The 23,463-nt window shown below is 43.5% G+C and overlaps 3 protein-coding genes across 5 annotated transcripts in view; all 3 read left to right on the top strand.

The window, feature by feature from the left end:
- Positions 1-5,444: 5,444 nt before the first annotated feature.
- On the top strand, positions 5,445-6,719 carry LOC306932654 (zinc finger CCCH domain-containing protein 15-like; the record flags this gene model as incomplete). The annotated part of the gene is made up of 1 exon (XM_079514545.1): positions 5,445-6,719. One exon carries the CDS (start codon positions 5,445-5,447, stop codon positions 6,717-6,719), a length of 1,275 nt encoding a protein of 424 aa, XP_079370671.1.
- Positions 6,720-10,277: 3,558 nt separating this feature from the next.
- Positions 10,278-10,724, top strand: LOC306931983 (calaxin-like; the record flags this gene model as incomplete). The annotated part of the gene is made up of 1 exon (XM_079513688.1): positions 10,278-10,724. One exon carries the CDS (start codon positions 10,278-10,280, stop codon positions 10,722-10,724), a length of 447 nt encoding a protein of 148 aa, XP_079369814.1.
- Positions 10,725-16,994: 6,270 nt separating this feature from the next.
- The window catches only part of LOC306932648 (uncharacterized protein), a 33,693-nt gene continuing 27,224 nt past the window's right edge, over positions 16,995-23,463 (top strand). For 2 of the 3 annotated variants that reach the window (XR_013791136.1, XM_079514535.1), the window contains exon 1: positions 16,995-17,080. The gene's annotated coding sequence lies outside the window, so the exon portion shown is untranslated. Of the gene's footprint in view, positions 17,081-22,314; positions 22,397-23,463 lie in introns of those variants that run through there. The other variant, XM_079514536.1, reaches the window with a different exon arrangement.

The following is a 23,463-nucleotide window of genomic DNA, read 5'->3' as shown; positions in this document are numbered from 1 at the left end:
TTAAGATTTTATTACTTGTTTTTAAAGCTCTAAATGGTCTGGCACCTGCTTACATTCGTAATCTTTTAACTCCCTATACAAACCTGGCCGCTGCCTGAGATCATCCAGTTTAACCCTATTAAAGGTTCCAAAATCTCGCCTTATCACAAAAGGCGACCGGGCCTTTGCTGTACGGGCCCCTCGGCTGTGGAACTCACTGCCTGAGGATCTCAGGCTGGCAAACTCAGTATCCTCTTTTAAATAACGGTTAAAAACTCACCTTTATTGCACATCCTTTTTATGAAATGTTTTAATTGTGTTTATTTTGTTTTATTCTTATTGTATTTTTTACTGCTATTATTATCTGTAAAGCACTTAAACTTGTTTTTGGAAAGGTGCTATATAAATAAAGTTATTATTATTATTATTATTATATTAACCTGCGGGCCGCATTAGGTGAAGGTGGGGGCCACATGTGGCCCTCATGCCGCCAGTTGATATTAACCTGCGGGCCGCATTAGGTGAAGGTGGGAGCTACATGTGGCCCTCAGGCCGCCAGTTGATACTAACCTGAGGGCCGCATTAGGTGAAGGTGTGGGCCACATGTGGCCCCCAGCCTACAGTTGATATTAACCTGCGGGCCTTTTCTTTTTCTAGTTTGAACCTTTTAACCTTTTAACTAGTTCTCTATTAAAATAGTTTTTACTTCTTTCTGTACAGCGCCCCCGGTGTAGAGGGATGGTATGACAGACTGGTATAAACAGTGCCCCCAGTGGGGAGGGATGGTATGACAGACTGACTGGTATAAACAGCGCCCCCAGTGTGGAGGGATGGTATGACAGACTGACTGGTATAAACAGCATCCCCAGTGGGGAGGGATGGTATAAACAGCACCCCCAGTGTAGAGGGATGGTATAAACAGCGCCCCCAGTGTAGAGGGATGGTATAAACAGCGCCCCCAGTGTAGAGGGATGGTATACACATCCCTCAACTGTAGGCTGGGGGCCACATGTGGCCCCCAGCCTACAGTTGATATTAACCTGCGGGCTGCATTAAGTGAAGGTGGGGGCCACATGTGGCCCTCAGGCCGCCAGTAGCCCATGTATGGGATAGGGGATACATTAAAAAAATAAAATAAAATCTTCTCCCTCAGTGGTTGTGGCCCTAAGCGACCGCTTATACTGCTTATGCCTAGAACCGGCCCTGAAACCAACAGACAACTACACAACCCTTTGTCACTCACTGATACAGGTACAGTGACATTATCATGATGGCAGAATGGCAGCACGCCCGGACCTTTCCTGGTGGCCTTCCGCCTATTGGCCTGCCTGCCTGTTTTTTCATGGCGGCCCCCTACGGTCGCGGCCCACCGGGAAAATGCCCGGTATGACCTGTGGCCAGTCCAGCCCTGATCACAGTATCGGTGCCTAATTCTGGTTAATTGCATGTGTCTGTTTGTTCCAGGGGTCATCAACATGTCCGTACAAGACTGGCAAGACTTGTCCATGTCTGTGACATTTTTTTATGTTGGTTATAATGTCTACAATATATCAAAATATTTAAATAATTAGTTTGAATTATTTTGGTGACTGGTGAAGTGTCGGGATGACATGCTCATTAATGTCAGGTGAGGATGCAAGACAAGACAGACAGCTAGAAGTAATGTTTGCTAATAGCTGCCTTTCATTGTTGCTCTTTCATTGTTCCACTGGCATAATTCCTTACATCACACCACCTACCGGTGCGCATGTTCTAAGACTTTCTCATCAACATTGAATACTTGTTCACCTTAACGGAAACCACTACTACTCTTGAAACTAACAAATGAGTGGGATAGAGTGAATTAACACAGGATTGACCTGTTTATTATTAGCTACTACTAATGAGACAAGACATCAGTTAAATGAGTTTGGGAACAGACGGCATGACACAAAAGACATATTGTACAACTATATGCAGTGATAGTGAATAAAGGGAACTTGGTGGCAAACCACAAATCATTTGACTAGAACTTTCCAGCAAACAGAGAACTGAGAACAAGAAATAAAGAACTGAAATCTCAGCCATATGTATTTGTGTACCATACATGGAACTGGATAGAGCTCTCTCATCATTATTCTACTGTAATTATTTGTCTCATCAGCAAGAACTGAACAGTGTTGGTGAAGAAAGAGAACTTGGAAAGACGTTTGCGGACAAACCACAAATCATTTGACTAGAACCTTCCAGCAAACAGAGAACTGAGAACAAGAAATAAAGAACTGAAATCTCAGCCATATGTATTTGTGTACATGGAAGAATTTCAACCATTTTGCCTTATCAAGTCAGGTGCAATCATCAGTATGTTAATCATAAATAATGTTTTTATTATTGTTAGATTTTTTTCATAATTATAGCCTACACATTTGAATTAGTGGTCTATAATAAGATGAAAAGGCAAGGGCTAAATAGATGTCATGCCCACAATGAGACTGTTGGGCCCTTCTGTTCTTCTTGAATTACCCCCCCTTTAAAATGTGTAGCACACAGGCATAGTCACTATGGCACATTATGAGGCCATTTGTATATATTTAGGGCTAGCTATTTGGGTTTCTGGTAAAATTATTGACCATTTATTTTGTATGTCCGTGACAAAAATCAAGCGTAGCGTTAGTTCACTGCGGCACGGAAGGCAGATGGTTATTATAGTATATATAGGAAAGTAAAAGCCACTTTTCCGGTGTGAAAATGCACAAATGTGCGTGCACGAGGTGTGTGCACGCGCATTTTGCGGCGCACGCTTACATGTGCGCACCCCCTCCTAAACGTTCAGCACCTCCTACTGTAAATACCTTCCCGCGGCCCTGGTGTTAATCATACAGGGAATATACAACATATACCATAGGACTAATATATCTTTGTATCTAATTTTTAACCTCTTTAAGAGCTCAAAACTCTTGGTACACGTATAGTCTTGCGTTACCAGACTGTTGACTCCAAATGCTTCATCATACAGTCTGGACCAACGGAAGAGCTATCATGCTTCATCATACAGCCTGGGCCAACGGAAGAGCTATCATGCTTCATCATACAGCCTGGGCCAACGGAAGAGCTATCATGCTTCATCATACAGTCTGGACCAATGGAAGAGCTATCATGCTTCATCATACAGTCTGGACCAACGGAAGAGCTATCATGCTTCATCATACAGCCTGGGCCAACGGAAGAGCTATCATGCTTCATTATACAGTCTGGACCAATGGAAGAGCTATCATGCTTCATCATACAGCCTGGGCCAACGGAAGAGCTATCATGCTTCATTATACAGTCTGGACCAATGGAAGAGCTATCATGCTTCATCATACAGTCTGGACCAATGGAAGAGCTATCATGCTTCATCATACAGTCTGGACCAATGGAAGAGCTATCATGCTTCATCATACAGTCTGGACCAATGGAAGAGCTATCATGCTTCATCATACAGTCTGGACCAATGGAAGAGCTATCATGCTTCATCATACAGCCTGGACCAACGGAAGAGCTATCATGCGTAAGCAATAAAGCGGAAGTGCAGCCTCCTCCCCACTTCCGTTTCGTCTTTACAGTCGTGCAAATTTATTCTAATATAAATAGAAATCATCTAAGCATATATAGCTTGCTGCTTCCTTTACTCAGCTCATGGGGGCTATAGTTCCAGACTATATAGCATTCGAAGATGTGGAATAGTTGTCTGGCTACGCGAGACTAGTACACGTATAACTATGGGAGCTTTTAAGCAGTTATTTTATGAAGAATGATACAACGAGGTCAGGGGTTTTATAAGCACAAGTCAGTAAAAACAGCATATTAACATCCTGATCTCAACCTCAGTCAGCAGAGACCATGATGGGCTGAGAGGCAGGCCCAGCTTGGTCTGTATCAGTGGCGGTACCTCTAGCTGGTCCTTCTCCACCGGCAAGATCTGCAGGACCATGGCGGTGCCGAGCCCACCCCCTTCAATATGCAGGGAGCTGATTAAGTAGGCCGGTCCGCTAAACTCTAATAGACCATGGGGGTCTAGTAGAGTAATGTTGACTCCATAGACACATACACAAGTAAGACGCGCGAACGCGGGAGGCGAACGCAGCTCGTAAATTGCAATAACAACAATTAGAATAAATTATGTACTTTTTTAAGGTTTTTTTTAAGTTATATTTTTTTTGTTTTTTTTAAGATTTGTTTTAAGTTAAGTTTTTTTTAAAGTTTTTTTAAGTTAAGTTTTTTTTAAAGTTTTTTCTTTTAAGTTTTTTTTTAAGTTAAGTTTTTTTTAAGTTAAGTTTTTTTTAAGTTAAGTTGTGTGTGTGTGTGTGTGTGTGTGTGTGTGTGTGTGTGTGTGTGTGTGCACGCGTGCGTTCATGTGTGTGTGTGTTTTTGTGTGTGATACAGCTGCGCCCTCTGGTGGTGGGCGGGTGGTGTTACAGCGTGACACACAGACAGACAGACAGACATGATCTGCTGGGTCTCATAGTAAATGCTCACTGCGTTCGCAATCACTGCGTTCGCAATCACTGCGTTCGCAATCACTGCGTTCGCAAAAACAGAAACATTACAAAACTATGGCTTTACAACACCATTGTGGACATGGGAACATATGTGTGTGCAGAACTAGGTGCTGTATCATCTGAATGGCCATACGGAGATTATGGTTGCACCACTGGCTAGCCTGGAGCCTATGGGCAGTATTATGCGTGTCTTAAGTACCAGGTCTTATGACTTAACTTAAGACCTGGAGGCGTGGTCAATGCTGTTTGACCACTCAGAATAGCCAAATGGCATTGATCACGCCTCCAGGTCTTAAGTTAAGTAATAAGACCTGGTACTTAAGAAAGACACGCATAATACTGCCCTATTGGCCTTAAACCGATTAATCGGTAATCGGTATCGGTAAAATATTATATCGGATTTATAATTTTATTATAATTATGTTGAAAAATTAATTAAAAAAAGCCTCACTTCACACGGGTGTGATTTTTTATAATGACTGAGCTAATATGAATTTAATTATCAGGTAAATTTTTTTGTCAGATCCTGCAGATCCTGTTCTACTGTCCATGCCTTAACAGAAACAAACTTTTCAGTATTACCCGTATTGCTTCCAAGATTATCGGACTTCCCACACCAACACTTTCTGATATGAACAATAATTCCATCACACTCTCAATATCACGTGACACTGAGCGGACTGACCTCATGCTTCCTTCTATGCATGAGGATAGCTCGCTGGAGCCACAATGTTTGTCAACCCTGTCAGAAAACACAGGGTCTAATGATGATGTCAGTCGTGCCCAAATATGGAGGTACAGCAAGACAGTGGATGTGAGATTATTAATGCACAATATATATATTTTGCCAAGAGAGGTGTCTGCACTAGTTAGCGGCTTAGCAGCAGCAGCAGCACTGTGTTAAAATAGTACAATTCTTAGGAAACACCTAAACCTTGGTCTGCCATGCCTCCGAAGAAACCTGCCCCAGCGACGGGAAGCAAGAAAACGCAAGAGAAGAAAAAGGAAAAGATTATTGAGGACAAGACATTTGGTTTGAAGAACAAGAAAGGAGCCAAGCAGCAGAAGTTCATTCATAACGTCGCCCATCAGCAGCAAAGTGCCAAGCTGGTGGGCCAGGATGGAGATAAGTCCAGTAAGAAGGCCGATAAGAAGAAAGAGTTGGATGAACTGAACGAGCTTTTTAAACCTGTGGTTGCCACTCAGAAAGTCGCCAAAGGTGTAGACCCAAAGTCGGTGCTGTGTGCGTTCTTTAAGCAGGGCCAGTGCGCGAAAGGCGAGAAGTGCAAGTTCAGCCACGATCTATCCCTGGATAGGAAATGTGAGAAGAGGAGCCTCTATGTTGACGAGAGAGATGATGAGCAGGAGAAAGATTCTATGGAGAACTGGGACGAGAAGAAACTGGAAGAGGTTGTGAACCAAAAGCATGGAGAAGCTGATAATAAGAAAACGCAGAAGGTGTGCAAGTACTTTCTGGACGCCATCGAGACCAACAAGTATGGATGGTTCTGGTTGTGTCCAGGAGGTGACGGCTGTATGTACCGGCATGCCCTGCCGCCTGGCTTCACGGTGAAAAAAGACAAGAAGGAGGAGGAGAAAGAGGATCAGCTCTCCCTGGAGGAGTTGATAGAGAATGAACGTGCAGCTCTGGGAGTCGACGTGACTCGCATCACCCTGGAGACGTTCCTGGCCTGGAAGAAGAGAAAGAGGCAGGAGAGGGTGGATAGAACAACGGAGGACATAGAGAAGAAGAGAGCCGACTTTAAGGCTGGAAGATCACTCGGGGTGAGTGGTCGCGAAGTGTTTGAGTTCCGTCCGGACATGATCGACGATGACGACGCTGAAGCAGACGACACTCGATATGCCAAAGTAGAGGATGAAAATGACAGAGAACAGCAGGTTGAAAGTACAGTGTTCCAGGACATAGACCTATCCAATTTTGTCCCCAAAGAAGTGGACAGTAGCGGTATCACTGTGGCGTCTGTGGACCGTTTCACCTCCAGGAATAGAAGAGCGCTCATGGCAACAGACGACGAGGAGTGGATGAACGGCACATGTGATGGCGTGGAGGCCAGCGGGCGGTCAGGATCAGAGGGGGGAGGGGAGGAGGAGGAGGGTGAAGATGAGGAGGAGGAAGTGCCTGTGGATGAAAACCTCTTCACGGGAGAAGACCTGGAGGAACTCGATGAAGAACTGAACACGATGATTCTGGAGGACTAAGACTAAAAGGGAGGTGGAAGACCCACCAAAGCTTAAACCGCTTGTGGCCCGCTTCTGTGTCTAACGGTCAAGCTACACCAGGCTTTTCTCGTGCGTTTCTCGCGCGTTTTCTCCCGGGAGAAAAGCCTGGTGTAGCTTGGCCGTAATACAGAAGTAAGTGCCTCTGGCCTACAACAACTGCAGACTTTTTTTGCCTGCGATGGAGGCGCACTGTCTCGTGCGAACTTGAGCCACAAGAGGCACTGCCGAGCGAGCTAAAGCCAGCGAGTCGCCGTGCCGAACGTTGCGAAGTTCGACACACACACACACACACACACACACACACACACACGCACACACACACACACACACACACATTAAATCGGATTAACATGTAATACAAATCACACTCATGTGAAGTGAGGGGCGCCCAGCCGCCCACCGTGGCTGCCACATGACATCACTGCTTACAGCAAACATTCAAGGTGCCACAAGGGGGGCTGTTTTTTGGGGGTTTTTTGGGGGGCGTATAAGACAAACATTAAGTCCATAGACTTGGCTGACACATGACATCATGTCTGAAAGCCAGACTTCTCAAAAACTAATATTCAGAAACAGACATCTTGTAAAAAAAACTAAATAATACATTAATTCAGCTTTGTGTAAAGCTTTTACAAATCCAGTTAGAAAGCAATTCAGAAGATTGTTGAACACACCATTTGTCAGACTTCTGATTGGTCCCTGACTGACTAACCATGCAGGCTCTTTCTGCCTGGTTCCGCCCTTTCAGCCTTGTTTATGCTGAATTTGCTAAAACGTCATTTTTGGAAAAAACGATGAACAAACATGATATGCCCAGTCACCATGCTGCACCTGCGATGTTCCTTTTTACTGACACAAACAAGTTTAAAATAAGAATTGAATGCACAGAATATCAATACGAAGCAACTGAAAAACACATTATTTCAATGGTATAGTGGATGGAGAGAAAGGATTTCTGTCCAATACATAAAATGGCAACCAATGGGTGCGAAGAGGGGCACAACCAGTCAACCACGGGCAGGACTTGACAAAGGAATTGAGCTTTCCCAAAAGTTGTTCCTGTCACCCATGCCCCTCTGCCCTGCCAACCTGCTTAACCCAACAGTAAATATAATGACAATTGTTTTTTTATATTAATCCAGTTAAAAAAAATGAAATAGCAGATCTACAAGCTCACAATGTTGTGAGCTTGTATATTGGCTATTTCCACTATTCTCTCTTTTGTGTCAAATTCAAGTTTAGTTATTAGACAGCCCTGTGCAACTTTTGACATTCATTTCTAATTGTCTCCACCAGGCCGAAGGCATGGGGAGAGAGTATGTTTTGCACTCCGTCCGTGTGTGTGTGTGTGTCCGTTCGTCCTTCCTTCCGTCCGTCTGTTACCAGCTAATCTCCGGCACCGTTAACCCGGTCGATGCCAAACTTTGCACACACACTCCCTGGATGCCAACGATGAACCTCTGCCCCACATTTTCCAGAACGGCCTGTTATAGCGCCACCATGAGGCAGCTTTTCACATTTTTTACCTAAAACTGCACCGATCTGCGTGAAACGTTGCATGCACACTCCCTAGAGGCCAAGGACAAATCTTTGACCTGCATTTTCCGCATCTGCCTTTTATAGCGCCAGGAGGCCGACTTTTGTAAAACACATTTTTTGATATTACTCCTCCAGATTCTGTCCAAAAATCTCACAAATCGTTACACAGTATCTCTATGGTCATGTGCTCAAGTCGGATCTGTCCGATATTTCATATTCCATCCTAATTGGCTAGAATTGGCTTTCACAGTTTGCAAGATTGCCCCGTTTTGAACAAAAGCCTCAAATCATGAACGCAGCATGCAATTTACGTGAAATCTTTCACACATTTTCTTACTAGGCTGAGGAACCCTTTTCACATTGGCCTGTTATAGCGCCACCAACAGGTTGATTTTTGCAAAACACATTTTTGGAACAAAATGCCTCAAATCATCCAATTGCCATTAAAGGCGTATGAAGAAATGGCACCCTTTTCACATTGGCCTATTATAGTGCCACCAGCCACTCTGCATTTCCTCAACAAAATTAAGAAAATTGCTGCAAAAAACTAACAAAAAAACATGTTTATATTACTCCTAAACATTTTGCCAAACATCTCACACAGTCCTATCCTCCTGGTGGAGACCTGTGCCCAGAAGGGCACTTTTTCTAGTTATGTTCTAATGTTCAATGCCGCTTCATAATTAAAAAATCACACCCGTGTGAACTGAGTGGTGCAGTGACGTCACATACTAACCATGGCAACCATGCTCACCCGTACAGGCACAAACACACACGGGTACTAACAAAGCCAGTTGTTGGAGTGGTTTGCACCACTCAAAAACATCGCATGGATGCACCTGGGACGTATCCTCAGTGATGTATCCTAGCCGGGGTGATCAAGTCCCGACTTACGAGCTACCCTCGATCAGTCCCATTAGGGAAAGACCAAGGCCACACAATCCGTTGCTCCGGAACTACTCTGCCAGGACTGGGAGAACCAGATTCTGGCGCGTGGAAGGACTAGGCTCTGTGGGTTGACTCCTGTCCGGGCCCCTCCTACGTCTCACCAGGTCCACTCCTGCTGTCACCAGGCCCAGGACCTGTGCGTTGCACCAGACTCCCAGCACCAGGCACTTCATTCAGGAGTGGTGGATTATAATGGCCCTCCTAACCGAGGGTTTTTTTGGGCTTCCTCCTCAGGATGGGGCGCTAACCCATACTGCTCACCCGGGTGCCGTCTACATTCCGGCTGTCACCCGTCTCTCCGGTGGTCACCAGACTATACCTGGTTGTCACATGGTCTATTCCTATGAGTCACTATAAATAAATAGCTTCAGCATCTTATGGCTCTGCCCAGAAACCTCCCGCCCATCACGCATTATGAAGAGCAGCACATACCACCCTAGCCAACAGTACAAGTGCAGTTATCCCCTGGTGTTTGTGGGAGTGAAAATGTTCTATAATGATTTTACCTCCAGAGCAACTCATCACATTTCAAGCTTTCTGTGTCCACTCCCACAACCCCAGTTACCCCACCAAACCATGCACCTGCAGTTGACTGTCCAAACATTTACATTATATCACTCTTGAAAGAGATGAGCTATCCACCCACCTGCGGATGTTCATTTGGAAAATGGCTGAGGACTGATAACAGTTAATTAACTGTTATGGCAATTAGTATGTAATTGTCTCAGGGTCCTATCCTCCGCTAAGCCTATCCTCCGCTAAGTGCTGCGATTGGTCAGCGAGTTGACGTTACTGGTGAGTGGTGACGTCATGTATACGTGCCCATATACTGTATATAAGCAGGTCTCAGCTACAGCTGGAGAGACAGATTATATAGCCGCAATGCTTAGCGTTAGGCGGAACACAAAGGATAAACTACTAAAAAGCTTCACTGAAACCGAGTTAGAGAGTCTCATTCGGCTGTTCCATGAACTTGTGGGGAATCCAGTTGTGCACGGGAGAACAGACATCCGACGCAGTGGCCTTGATAGAGACAAATTCACTGACGTAATGCGAAACACCTTTGAAATAACCGACGACGTGTTCATTGTTAGAGTCTTCCGCGAATTCGACAAGGACAAGGACAACCATGTCAACGTCAAGGAGTGGATCGAGGGTTTGTCCGTCTTTCTTCGCGGGTCCTTGGACGAACAAATTAAATATTGCTTTAGCGTGTATGACCTCGACGGTGATGGCTACATCTCCAGGGAGGAGATTTGGAGAATGCTGGAGAACAGTCTGAGCAGAGAGGCCATCACAGAGGAAGATCCTGATGAAGATATCAAACACCTGATGGAGCTCACACTCAAGAAGATGGATCATGACAAAGACGGCAGACTGTCTTATGCCGACTTTGAAAAGGCAGTTAAAAAAGATAACCTGATGCTCGAAGCATTTGGAAACTGCCTCCCCGATGCCAATCGTGCTCTTGAATTTGAGGAGAACACATTTATTTGAGTGTCATTATGTCTCTTAAAACGTTTATTGTTGACTTTCCTGGATATAGGCTATAACGTTGTCTTTAATTATTGTTGGAATTCTATATCATGTTTTTCTTTTTCATTAGTGTATTGGTTTTCTGTATACTTCATTTACCTACAACAATGGATTTGATGTTTTCAGAGGGACTTATGATAGAGGTACTTTGACAAATTACAGCTCATTGTCACAAGCTGTAACCTATTTGTAATGATGACACATTCCACCTTGTGATTGGCCAATCCTGACCTATTTTCCTGTACTTATGTAGCTAACCCCAAGAGGGAAATAGCAAGACTCGCCATCTCCGGTTTACCTCCCGTATCTGCGTGAAGTGGGCGGAATCAGGTTCGGGTCTATTCATTAATTCCAATGGAATAGTGGACGTGAACACAGCTTCTGAATCATTCTGGTCACTGAAGTAAATATTGGACCTGTCACAACAAGCCGGCGGCTGTGGCTCGGGAGGTAGAGCAGGTCGTCCAATGATCCCTGGGTCGGCGGTTCAAATCCCGGCTCCTCCTGTCCACATGTCGAAGTGTCCTTGGGCAAGACACTGAACCCTACATTGCCTCCAATGAGTCGGTCGGTGTGAGCTTGCCACCATTGGTGTGTGAATGTGGGAAGTGAGGACACTGGCGTCGACTGTTCAGCGCTTCACCTCTCAATGTATGAATTAATGAACCATTGTAAAGCGCTTTGAGCACTTGGAAAAGCGCTATAAAAATGCAATTCATTATTATTATTATTATTATTAAGCCAGACAATATTCCCAAGATTTTCATACTAAAATGGCTTTTTTCAGAGAGGCAAATTAAGAGAATCTTCTTTATCAACCTTTTTCTGTCCCAGCAGCAACACACTCTTGCGGGATCTAACGCCACTAACCATGGGACGTTTGTGAGATTGTGTACCATGTCGCCTCTGGCTCCAATAGATGAAAAATATTTGGCTATTAGCCAATCACTGGTTTGTCATGTTGGTTTGTAATGTTACGTTTAATAAAATGTGTTCTGTATGAGTTGGGCAGTGTGCAGGTTATTTTATGATTTTGTTCAGGATTGCTTGCTACTGCTTCACCTACGCACCTGTCACACATACTTTTTTTCTAACCTGGTCATTGGGGTGTGAACCTTTCAGAAGGGGCACACAGCCATATCATGTATTTTACTTTATCTACCTTTGAAGCCACTATTTTAGCAAGAGAACCGGACACATAGTTAGTTAGTTAGTTTAATTTATTGTCCACATGTGGAAATTTGTCTTCGGCAAAAAATGCAGGACAACAGGACAGTGGCAAATACATTAAAACCAACAAATCTAGCGAGACATGGTATCATTTAGTGCCTTAATGGCATTTGGGATGAAGGAATTTTACAAAATGTTACGGTTAGCTTTTGGTACTTTGTACCATCTACCAGAGGGAAGTAGTTCGAACTCCCTGCAGAGTGGATGAGAGGGGTCATTTGCTATCTTGACAGCTTTTTTCCGAAGTACTTCCTTCTCTTAATCTCAATGATTTTTTAGGCTAGATTCCCTCTATCAGGTTCTTATAGACTGTTTCCATGATATGCTTGCTCACTCTAAAGGAGTTGAGCTTGCGTAGCAGGTGGAGTCAGTATTTTCACAGAAATTGAGTTTGCTGTCAATATATGTGCCTAAGTATTTAAAATTGTCTACTACCTCCACTATTTGTCCACTAATTGAGACAAAGACTGTACGACAATACATTAGTGACACACCTTTTGGAAGGTGGAGGACAAAGTCACCTTTTTGTGATCAAGAAGATTCAACATAATTGAATGATCTTCAAACTATCACGGTGTCGTATAAATTGAGCTCAAGTATCCAGACCTCAATTGAACATTGAGGTGGGTCATAGCCTTTCATACACCTATCGCTCTCTCGACATGAACATCATTAACATCTATTATTATTAATTAACTATCTATCTAAATCTGAACTAATATTTTTAGTAGTGGATATAACAAGTGAAGACATAAAAGTGAAGGCGCAAATTGTGATTGGCCGCTGTGATTGGCTGGACGATGTGCCATTGGCTGAGCATCGCATAACGAGTGTGCCACAGATGATGTCGCCGTATATTGTCCAATATGATATTGTCCAATCATTATGACAGTGGCTGGAACAATTGAACACGGGTGACAAGGTAATCCTGGGCCAATAAAGAGGGGTCGTTGTAAGTGAATGGGAGGACATAATTGGCACCGAGTTTAAGGCCAAATCCTTAGTGGCGAGATGAATCAATCCAGATTTGCACACAAGCATTAACAATACAATCCTGGGGAGTGTGTTTGCCTACATAGGCAATATAATACATATTGAGATGTCACCATATATTGGCCAATCATATGAGGGCAAAACAGTGTATAAACTAGAACTGCACTCTGGCGAGTGCCTACTTGCTTGTTGCCTACTAGTGCGCAAGCAGAGCGCGCAAGTAGCCTACTGGTGACGTATATGTCGATCAGTGTCGGGTGGATTAAAGGAAATGCCTCTATGTATATGTAATTTGTAGTTGATTAGCGCTATACTGTGGTTACTTTGCGTATGCATATGTATCGTAGCAGCATATGACGTCAGGGTATAACTGGTATAACTAGCTCTCAATGATGACGTAATAAAGATGTGGATTAAAGGACCCAATGCCAGGGTGTAATTGGTTTTCGATGGTGACGTAATGACGATATGTTTTAGTGTCGGGAGGATTAAAGGTAATGCCCCTATGTATACATGTATGTAATCTGACACCACTGCCATATCAAGCACAAGTAGTCATTACGTCATACGCTGGCACGGAGCATACGCATCAAACATCGCCCTGGACGAAAACTATTACTTGCGCAGGTAATAATACACTTTTTTGAGCCTCAAATTTGAGGCCGAAAAATGCTCATGTATGGAGCTATAGCCCTGAAACATGACAGTCATGGCGCAACTGAAGCCAGTTTTACGCTATCGCTACATTTAGACCTTCACTGAAAACGTGTACATAAACATTCAGATTTCAAATATAAAGTACTCATCACGTGGGCCTGCATTCCGCGTTGTTTAATAAAAAGCATTTTTATCCGAGCGCCCCGGCTACTTTTCTCAAACGGGGTGCGTTCGGAAAACTCACAGTTTCACACCGGGAGCGCACTCGCCTATTAGTCTGTATTGGCAGTGCTGTCAGCGTGCCTATATCGAACACACCCAGTGTTTCAGAGTGCAACACTCCTCCCGACCGATAGCGGCACCTAGTTGAAAGCCAATGGCAAGACCACTTCATAGTTCACCACCTTTCAACCGATAGGCCGATTTTTTTAAAACAAGATTTAAAACATATACTGTATATTTAGATTGTTATCGTGAGAACGATGGCTTCCATTTTCGCATTGCAACTTTTCAGGAATAGAAAGCCTGCTGTTTCTGTTAGCTTCGATTCTCCATTGATGATGTCACTGGTGGACGGGTCTCTGAACTGCCCACAGCCCTCCTAAGAGACACAGACTGTGTAAAAACAAGAAATGATGACATAGTCATATTATTACCAGCTGCTTTTATATCTGCGGTGGTGGTGGTCCACCATGTATGTAATAGACGAACAACACACATTTGTGCAGGTTGAGAAATTAAAGTGACGTGTGGTAACTGGTTAATGTCCACATGGCTGTTATTTAATTTCTACATGCCTAGTGTCGAACTTGGAGTGTGTACAGTATGTTTGGACTTTGGACTGTTCACGCACGCACGCACGCGCACACACACACACACACACACACACAGACACACACACACACACACACACACACACACACACACACACACACACACACACTTCGCATTACTTTACATCTTGTAGTAGAATCATGTTGACATTCTAATCTCTTGGTGTTTCATTAAGTTTCATAAAACTAGTGTTGGATGGTTTGACTATTCATGCCGTTCAGACTATATTGCTTGCTGTCCCATGGCTGAGAGGTCAGCAAGAGGAAAAAAGTGTCTGGTTGCCTAGAGACGAGGCAGTCAATCCATCCATCCTCTCACCCCCTCCCTGTGCCTTCATCACCCCCTACATCCTCTCACCCCCTCCCTGTGCCTTCATCACCCCCTACATCCCCTCACCCCCTTCATATCATTCATTCATTCATTCAGACAGACAGACAGACAGACAGACAGACAGACAGACAAGACAGACAGACAGACAGACAGACAGACAGACAGACAGACAGACAGACAGACAGACAGACAGACAGACAGACAGACAGACAGACAGACAGACAGACAGACAGACAGACAGACAGTGATGTCTCGGTCTAGGGGAACCGAGACAACATAAAGTGTGGAAAACCGACCTTCCCAGCTCCCAAGAAAACCGCCGTCCAAACAGTTTACTTTTCGATGTTTTCTTTTTATTTGTTCTCTTCACTTCAGGCAACGGGTACAAAATCTCCAAGAGCGGAGGACTGAACATCAAAACAAAACTAGAAAGAAAAAGTGAATGCTTGCCTCAATGAATTCAAAACCAAAATACAATCGCTAACCTCCCTGTCAGAAAACAATATATAAACGGAAAACAAAAGATCAGCCCCCCTCCCTTATCTTTAGCTGAGAGCCCTGTTCAAGTCGGACTGTTAGATATCTGTTAGCTACATACTGGATCAAGTGCGGCAATGTTGTATTTGACTACATATCTGTTCAGCTTCACATGCAGCGGTGGCCGAATGGATTGCGGAGCGGTCTTGATACCGGAAGGTCGCCAGTTCGAATCAGCGGTCCGACACGTTAAAATTACCACCACTGAAGTGCCCTTGAGCAAGGCATTGAACCACTACCATGAAATGTTCTATGAGCAGGGCCTGGCTGGAAACAAGTTCTTGAGCTTAGCCCAGATACCCTGGGTAAATATAGTAACTTTGCTTTGCTTTGCTAACAAATGGCTACTGCTAACAACGGAGCGGACGGGTTGGGAGTCAGGAAGGCACGGGTTCGCTGTCACCGGCTCTCTGACAGCCTTTTAAACTTGGCGTCGTCCTCTGTGCACCAATCCGGCGACGCTGCGTCTGTTCCTGGGACTCCCCCTGTTACAATCACCCACTCACACCACGACACACACGCACGCGAGCCTGCACACACAGGCGCGCGCGCGCACACACACGCAGACTACACAAATACACAGGAGAAACACTGCCCGACTTCCCCTGCATATAACCTTTAATATCATCACACAGACAGACAGACCTATCTCCCTTTCCCTCCCTCTATCTCCCTCTGACAGTGTGTGTGTGTGTGGTGTATTATGAATCATAGCATATGCATAATTACATGGTTAGTCACAATTGTACATATAACTTTAACTTCTGCAAGCCATTTCTCCCTGATCCATGATCCAGTGTCTCACCAAAGTGACCCACTAGAACTAAAGGTCTAAAGGCTATCTGTAGGTAGGGTCTGTGACCACAGGCCGTGGCTTACGGCAGCTGTAAAAATACCTAGGCTATCTTTGGGGTCTGTTTCAACATCTTTTATTACTCAGGATGCTTTACAGGAGCATTTTATTATAGTGCCTGTCACAGGTGGGGGTCTTTGACTTAGCTTACACACACACACACACACACACACACACACACACACACACACACACACACACACACACACACACACACACACACACACACACACACACACACACACACACACACACACACACACACACACACACACACACACACACACACACACACACACACACACAAAGGTGACACCCACTGCATGTTATATTGGTATAAAGAGATGGGACACAGAAGAGGTGGGAGATTGGTTGGGGTGAGAGAACGGAGAGGACAGGCTTGGCCTGGCCTGAATGTGCTATGTAAAGATGACTTGCTTGTAACTTGATGTAACTATGGGATATGCCTTGATTGAATAAAAGAAGGACTTTGCCTGGGAAATCACGACTCATTTCATGCTAAAGGAAAATAAGGTTATAATCCACGGACCTGTTTAATGGAAAGATTCCACATGTGTGTGTGTGTGTGTGTGTGTGTGTGTGTGTGTGTGTGTGTGTGTGTGTGTGTGTGTGCACGCGCACGCGTGTGCGTGTGTGTGTGTGACCCAGTACGCACCAGAGGGCAGCAATAGGCAGGCAGTTCCTAGAGGGTCATTTGATTATTTCATCAAACTCCCCTCAGCTCAACCCAACCTTCATCTCTGTTCATATGTGCGGTTAACACGGTATATGAGGGCGTTGTAGCCCCGCGGCTACAACTCCTTCTTATGACTTACACCTTCTTTGAGAAAGCCAAGGAGATGGAGCAGCATTGAAAAGCAATGTAAGTGAATTCAGTTAGTTTCCTACTTACTGTCTTGCTTATTTGACTTTACTCTACCCCTATATTGTTTAGCCTATACCTACAGATAGTGCTTGTAGGAATAGATCATGCAATTCAACAAAATGTCTGCATGACCTTTTTTTTGTTTGCTTTATTATTTTATTTGTCTCTGAATTTGTCCCATATGATGCAAACAAACTCTATAACATTATAATTGATTGACCACATCTTATCAGTTTAATGTCAATATGCAGTGAACCTGAACATATACTGTAGTGTAGTTGTTTATTTTTACGAACAAGGAATACTTTACATTCACTGTACACGTACTTACATTAATACTATGGCTCACTGGCTCAGGTGTTGCATATATATTACAAATAGATACATATCACATAGATATTATATGAGATAAAGAAAAGAAGGTACTCGCACACTGTGGGCTCCGAAGCTCGTGAAGTGCCTTTTGTTTGCACAAAAAATTGACTGACATTTCGAGCGTAATGCTCTTCCTCAGACTCTCAGTCTACATCCTCAATTGACTTCAGTACAGATATAGGAAGGTTTTCTTCATTTCCCGAAACATTTATATTTTTCAATTCCTGAAAAATTAACATTTGGGAGTAAGGTGGTTAACAGCAGAGATATATATAGATATATGGGTTAATATATTAACCCATTTTGGGCGGGAACCCCTTTTGGTGTTAGCATTATGTTATGCTTTAGCTATTGAAAAATAGCAGATCTACAAGCTCATAGCGCGCCACCGAGTGGCGCGCTACGAGCTTGTAGGTCTGCTATTTTTGAAAAATTGAAGAACGACTGACATAGAAACATAGCTTTTTCAGAAAACTGTCAGGATGTAGAAGACATTTTTTGAATCTGATCTCAGGTCAAAATGGGTTGAGAATAATAATAGTCCTGAATGTGTGGTTGCATGTGACAACATCTCAAGGCCCACCGGCCTGGACTTGTCTCATAGCACACAGGTGTGCCTCGTGGAACCATTTTGGAACCATTTGGCTGTGTTTTCCTATGCTTTGATGTTCTTGTTTTCCAATGTTTTTAAATGACCACTTCACCACTTTTCAACCTATCTTCATATAATAGGACAGGTCCTCACTAATAATCATTAAAAAAAATCACACCCGTGTGAACTGAGTGGTGTAAGGTTTTATATAGCATGATCAGCTGTGGTCTGACGTAATGTCTGACGTTAAAGATCTTTGGCTAGGTAGACTCGTCTTCTGATGTGATGATTTGTGACCATGAAGTTGATTCAGCTGGAGTTTTTGTCCGATGTGAGGTATTATATAAGGTAAGGTATTATATAGCCTGATCAGCTCTGATCTGACGTAATGAAATCACACCTGGATGTGATTTCACAACTGGCTTTTTTTGTGCAGAGAAAATGAGCATGGTTGCTACGGTCATCCAGTTCACCCGGGTGTGATTTAATTACGTCAGAAATTATTTTGAACATAGCAACCATGCTCATTTTTTTCTGCACACAAAAGCCAGTTGTAGGAGTGGTTTACACCACTCAAAAATCTACTCGAGTCATAGGAGGGCTGTGAGCAGTTCAGAAACCGTCCTCCAGTGACATCATCGACGGGGAATCCAAGCTAATAGAAATTGCAGGCTTTCTAGTCCTGAAAAGTTGCAATGCAAAAATGGAAGCCATCGTTCTCACGATAATGAAAATCTAAACATTTTTGTAAAAGAAATCTTGTTTAAAAAAACAATCTGCCTAATGATGATGTCACTGGAGGACGGTTTCGAAACACAGACGGAGTAGAAAGAAATCGTGCCATTTTATCATGATTATTAGTGAGGACCTATTATATGAAGATAGGTTGAAAAGTGGTGAAGTGGTTAAACTCGATGTTGTCCACTGTTATCAGTTGTAGAATTATATAGCTTGCAAAATGTTACTTGGTTTATATGTTGTAAGCCCATGGTGACATTAAACTGTGAAGACATAAGTAGAAAGATAGGAAAAGCGTCTCGTTTCATAAACTGTCATTGTGACATTTTCCCTGCATTTTCACAGCTTCTGGTAGATTTCAATGTTTACAGTTGTAAAGTGGTTAGCTAGGGTCCACCACATCCTCTTCACTCTCGTCATCATCATAATCATAATAATCATTATCATCACTGATGACAGCAGCCAACAGGTACATGAGAAAAGACCAGACAGCCTGCAAAATCTGTCTTCTGCCATCCTTGACCTTAGGGCAGCGGTGGCCGAACGGTTTGCGGAGCGGTCTTGATACCGGAAGGTCGCCAGTTCGTATCCCCGGACCGGCACGTTAAAATTACCACCGCTGAAGTGCCCTTAATTAAGGCGTCTTACTGGTAATAATAATAATCCTTGGGGGTCCCCGGATATCAATTTGATAGATCCACTGCCCTACAGTACACCCTACTTTATGTCATTTCCATCTGTGTCAAATAATTCATTAATAATAATTAAGTTGCTGAGAGGCAGAATTAACCAGGTTGCTAAACCTAAAGCACATTTCTTCTTTCCAACACATACATACTGTTATTTTCAGGATTCAAATTCAAAGATAGCAAAAGTTGCAGATTGACAAGCTCAGAAGTTTCGAGCTTAGTTGCAGACCTGCTACCGTTGACACTTTTGTGTGATGCTTTAGTATGAGCAAGTTGGGGATTAATTTACGAAAAAACAAACACAAAAAACATGGAGATATACAAGGTTTCTGCCCGACAGCAACCGTGTATGTAGGCCATGTGCTCTAACAGTGACCTAGCTGCAGATATCCTCTTCACTCAGTTTCCTGCCCCTTACTGTATACAGGTATGTGCTCTAACAGTGACCCAGCTGCAGATATCCTCTTCACTCAGTTTCCTGCCCCTTACTGTATATGTGCTCTAACAGTGACCCAGCTGCAGATATCCTCTTCACTCAGTTTCCTGCCCCTTACTGTATGTATGCACGTGCAGAGTGTAGAGTAGGAGAGTAGCGACACGCTTTGATCTCGCCGCAAAGCGGGTGCCTATAGGCTATAGTTCCAAACATTGGAACTATCCCATTGAGTTAGAATGAGCACTTCCGCATTCCATTGTTACAATGGGAGTCAACGCTAGTCACTCTCTTACTATATTAGTCTGTGCACGTGTACCTTCAGAGTTGACGAGAACCCTCAACAACCTGCGTTCTTTTGGCAAATAGTACAAATAGTATGCATTATCCCGTATACTTCATCCTAGTATAGGGGGCTCGATGAATAATTATGTTTATACACACTAATGATTAGGCTTACAGGCTAACTACATAGTGACTGATTGCAGCGTCGGCTTATTGTGTAGTGTGCGCCCAGCAATTAATATGACAGAAAGGGCTTTGATTGATACCAGTAGTCAACTTAGTGCAACCAGGCAGGACCCAAAGCTTTTTTAAGGTGACAGCTCTAACATATTGTTGTAGGGGGGGGGAGTGTTGGTAACAGATATGTAATGCACAATTCAATTTATCTTACAACCCTCACAGCACGGCGAGGATGCGAACATAGCAAGCTTGTAGATCGGATGTTTTTCGGGCGTACGACGCATAAATCACGGCTCAACTCAGACAAATGGATTCGTTTCTCCGTTTATCTCCATGTTGTCTCCAAGGCGGGCAGAAGGAGGTGCGTGGGCGCCCGTATGAGCAGGGCCTGGCTGTAAACAAGTATCTGATGCTTAGTCCAGTTACCCTCAGGGCCGCGGGAAGGTATTTACAGTAGGAGGTGCTGAACGTTTAGGAGGGGGTGCGCACGTGTAAGCGTTCCGCAAAATGCGCGTGCACACACCTCGTGCACGCACATTTGTGCATTTTCACACGGAAAAGTGGCTTTTACTTTCCTATATACTATAATAACCATCTGCCTCCCGTGCCGCAGTGAACTAACGCTACGCTGGATTTTTGTCACGGACATACAAAATAAATGGTCAATAATTTTACCAGAAACCCAAATAGCTAGCCCTAAATGTATACAAATGGCCTCATAATGTGCCATAGTGACTATGCCTGTGTGCTACACATTTTAAAGGGGGGCTAATTCAAGAAGAACAGAAGGGCCCAACAGTCTCATTGTGGGCATGACATCTATTTAGCCCTTGCCTTTTCATCTTATTATAGACCACTAATTCAAATGTGTAGGCTATAATTATGAAAAAAATCTAACAATAATAAAAACATTATTTATGATTAACATACTGATGATTGCACCTGACTTGATAAGGCAAAATGGTTGAAATTCTTCCATGTACACAAATACATATGGCTGAGATTTCAGTTCTTTATTTCTTGTTCTCAGTTCTCTGTTTGCTGGAAAGTTCTAGTCAAATGATTTGTGGTTTGTCCGCAAACGTCTTTCCAAGTTCTCTTTCTTCACCATCACTGTTCAGTTCTTGCTGATGAGACAAATAATTACAGTAGAATAATGATGAGAGAGCTCTATCCAGTATGGTATGGTACATATACATATGGCTGAGATTTCAGTTCTTTATTTCTTGTTCTCAGTTCTCTGTTTGCTGGAAAGTTCTAGTCAAATGATTTGTGGTTTGCCGCCAAGTTCCCTTTATTCACTATCACTGCATATAATATGTCTTTTGTGTCATGCCGTCTGTTCCCAAACTCATTTAACTGATGTCTTGTCTCATTAGTAGTAGCTAATAATAAACAGGAGGTGCTCCAGCCCCTCCAGCACCCCTACTTCCCTCAACCCTGGGTAAATATAGTAACTTTGCTTTGCTTTGCTTTGTCAAGACGCCTTATCAGACGCGCGCATAAAGGCAGCAGAAGAACACCACCTCTCATAAGATGCAATGGAAAAGTTCTAACTGCACTCACATGTAAAAAATGCCCCATCAAACTTTCAGATGCTGATTTTCTCCCAGTGTGGAGGAAGAATGATTAGGATTTTTATTGTGATCTCTCGCCCTTGAAATATATAATCCTTGGTTTCTGTTGTGTTTGAACAATAATAGCAATTCAAAACAGTTGTCCTCAAAACCACACCTCTAGTCGCTGTCATAAGAACGGGAGGTGCGCTCATGAACACGGAAGCGCACCTGCAGTCCATCAAGTATAATTTATGCTTCGTCCCGCGATGGTGTCGCGCACGCAGACCTCTACGCTCACAACAGTCGCATCTGCGATGCGATGTGAGCTTGTATATCAGCTGTTCTCTGTGCGCAATACTGTTGGGCTTTGAAGTATAAATGTCTCCTAGGGTGCATCTCATCACTAGCCAACTCACAAGAGGAGGTTGAATGGACTGAAACCAGCGCTCCCCAAAACAACAGGTTTGGAGATCTGTTGGGAATTGATTACATGAAACCTGTCACCTGTGCGCCCAGTCCCAATGTTTGTAAATAAATAATTGGTCTATGGGTAACTTAAGCCCCCAGTGCAGCTCTCCAACGTTGAATCACTGGGCCCTAGTGAAACCCCAGTGCAGCTGGGCTTTAACATTGAGCGCCCGTTTGCACTTCCACATTTTGGGCACCAACTTTTGGTGCCCAAATCGAAAAAGCTATCACTCCGGTTCAGTCTATCCTTTTAATACTCTATCTATGGGTTTAGGCCCCCAAAAGATTGGCTCAGCTGTTCGCTTGTAACAGGCCAGTGGGCGTGGTCTTCTGGGCCCACTTAAAAATCAGCCATTTATTTTTCCATATAAATATTTAGAACTACAAAAATATTGTTCCTGAAGAAACAATGTGGGCTTGCCGCAAGCAAAAAATAGTACAAATTCAGTTTGACTTGGTAGGCCTATCTATCTATGTCTGTGTGTTGAGTGTGGGTGTAGGTTTGCCTCCGGTTAATCAGATTGGGAGCACCTGTTTCCATTTTCAAAATTGTTATCAGTTACACACCTGCTTGCATAGCCAATGGTATTGGCCATATTCAGACCGCAGCCATCTTGCCAGCAAGGTGATACCGGGTGATACCTAGGTGATACTTCCCATAGACAGCCCATTCATCCAAACAGAAAAGTCCTCTCTAATTATATTAAACAATATCAAAATCACCAACATTGCAGCTGTAGGGAAAGCTGGAATTAACCTCTTTCAATCTTTAAAGTTTTTGTTTAATACAAATAGACATGTTATGAGCTACTTCCTGTCAAGAAATTCCTTGCAGATGATTATTTTCTAAGTCAGAGTTTGGAAGAGCTCGTTATCAGTAAAGCAACCTTCAAAACAGGTGGTACGAAGGGCCGTTGAGTGATATTCAACGAGCACTCCCAAACTCCAGCATGCAAGGAATTTCTTGAATAACATTAGGTTATCTCAATAGGATTCAGGAAAGGAGAATAATTAAAGTGGAAGGAATAGAACAGAAAAATGCTCTAATGATGCCAGCAACT

The sequence above is a fragment of the Electrona antarctica genome (genome assembly GCF_951216825.1).
Source record: "Electrona antarctica genome assembly, chromosome: 11".
Lineage (NCBI taxonomy): Eukaryota > Metazoa > Chordata > Actinopteri > Myctophiformes > Myctophidae > Electrona > Electrona antarctica.
The sequence above is the reverse complement of the archived record's forward strand: the minus strand, read 5'-3'. Positions and strand labels throughout refer to the sequence as shown.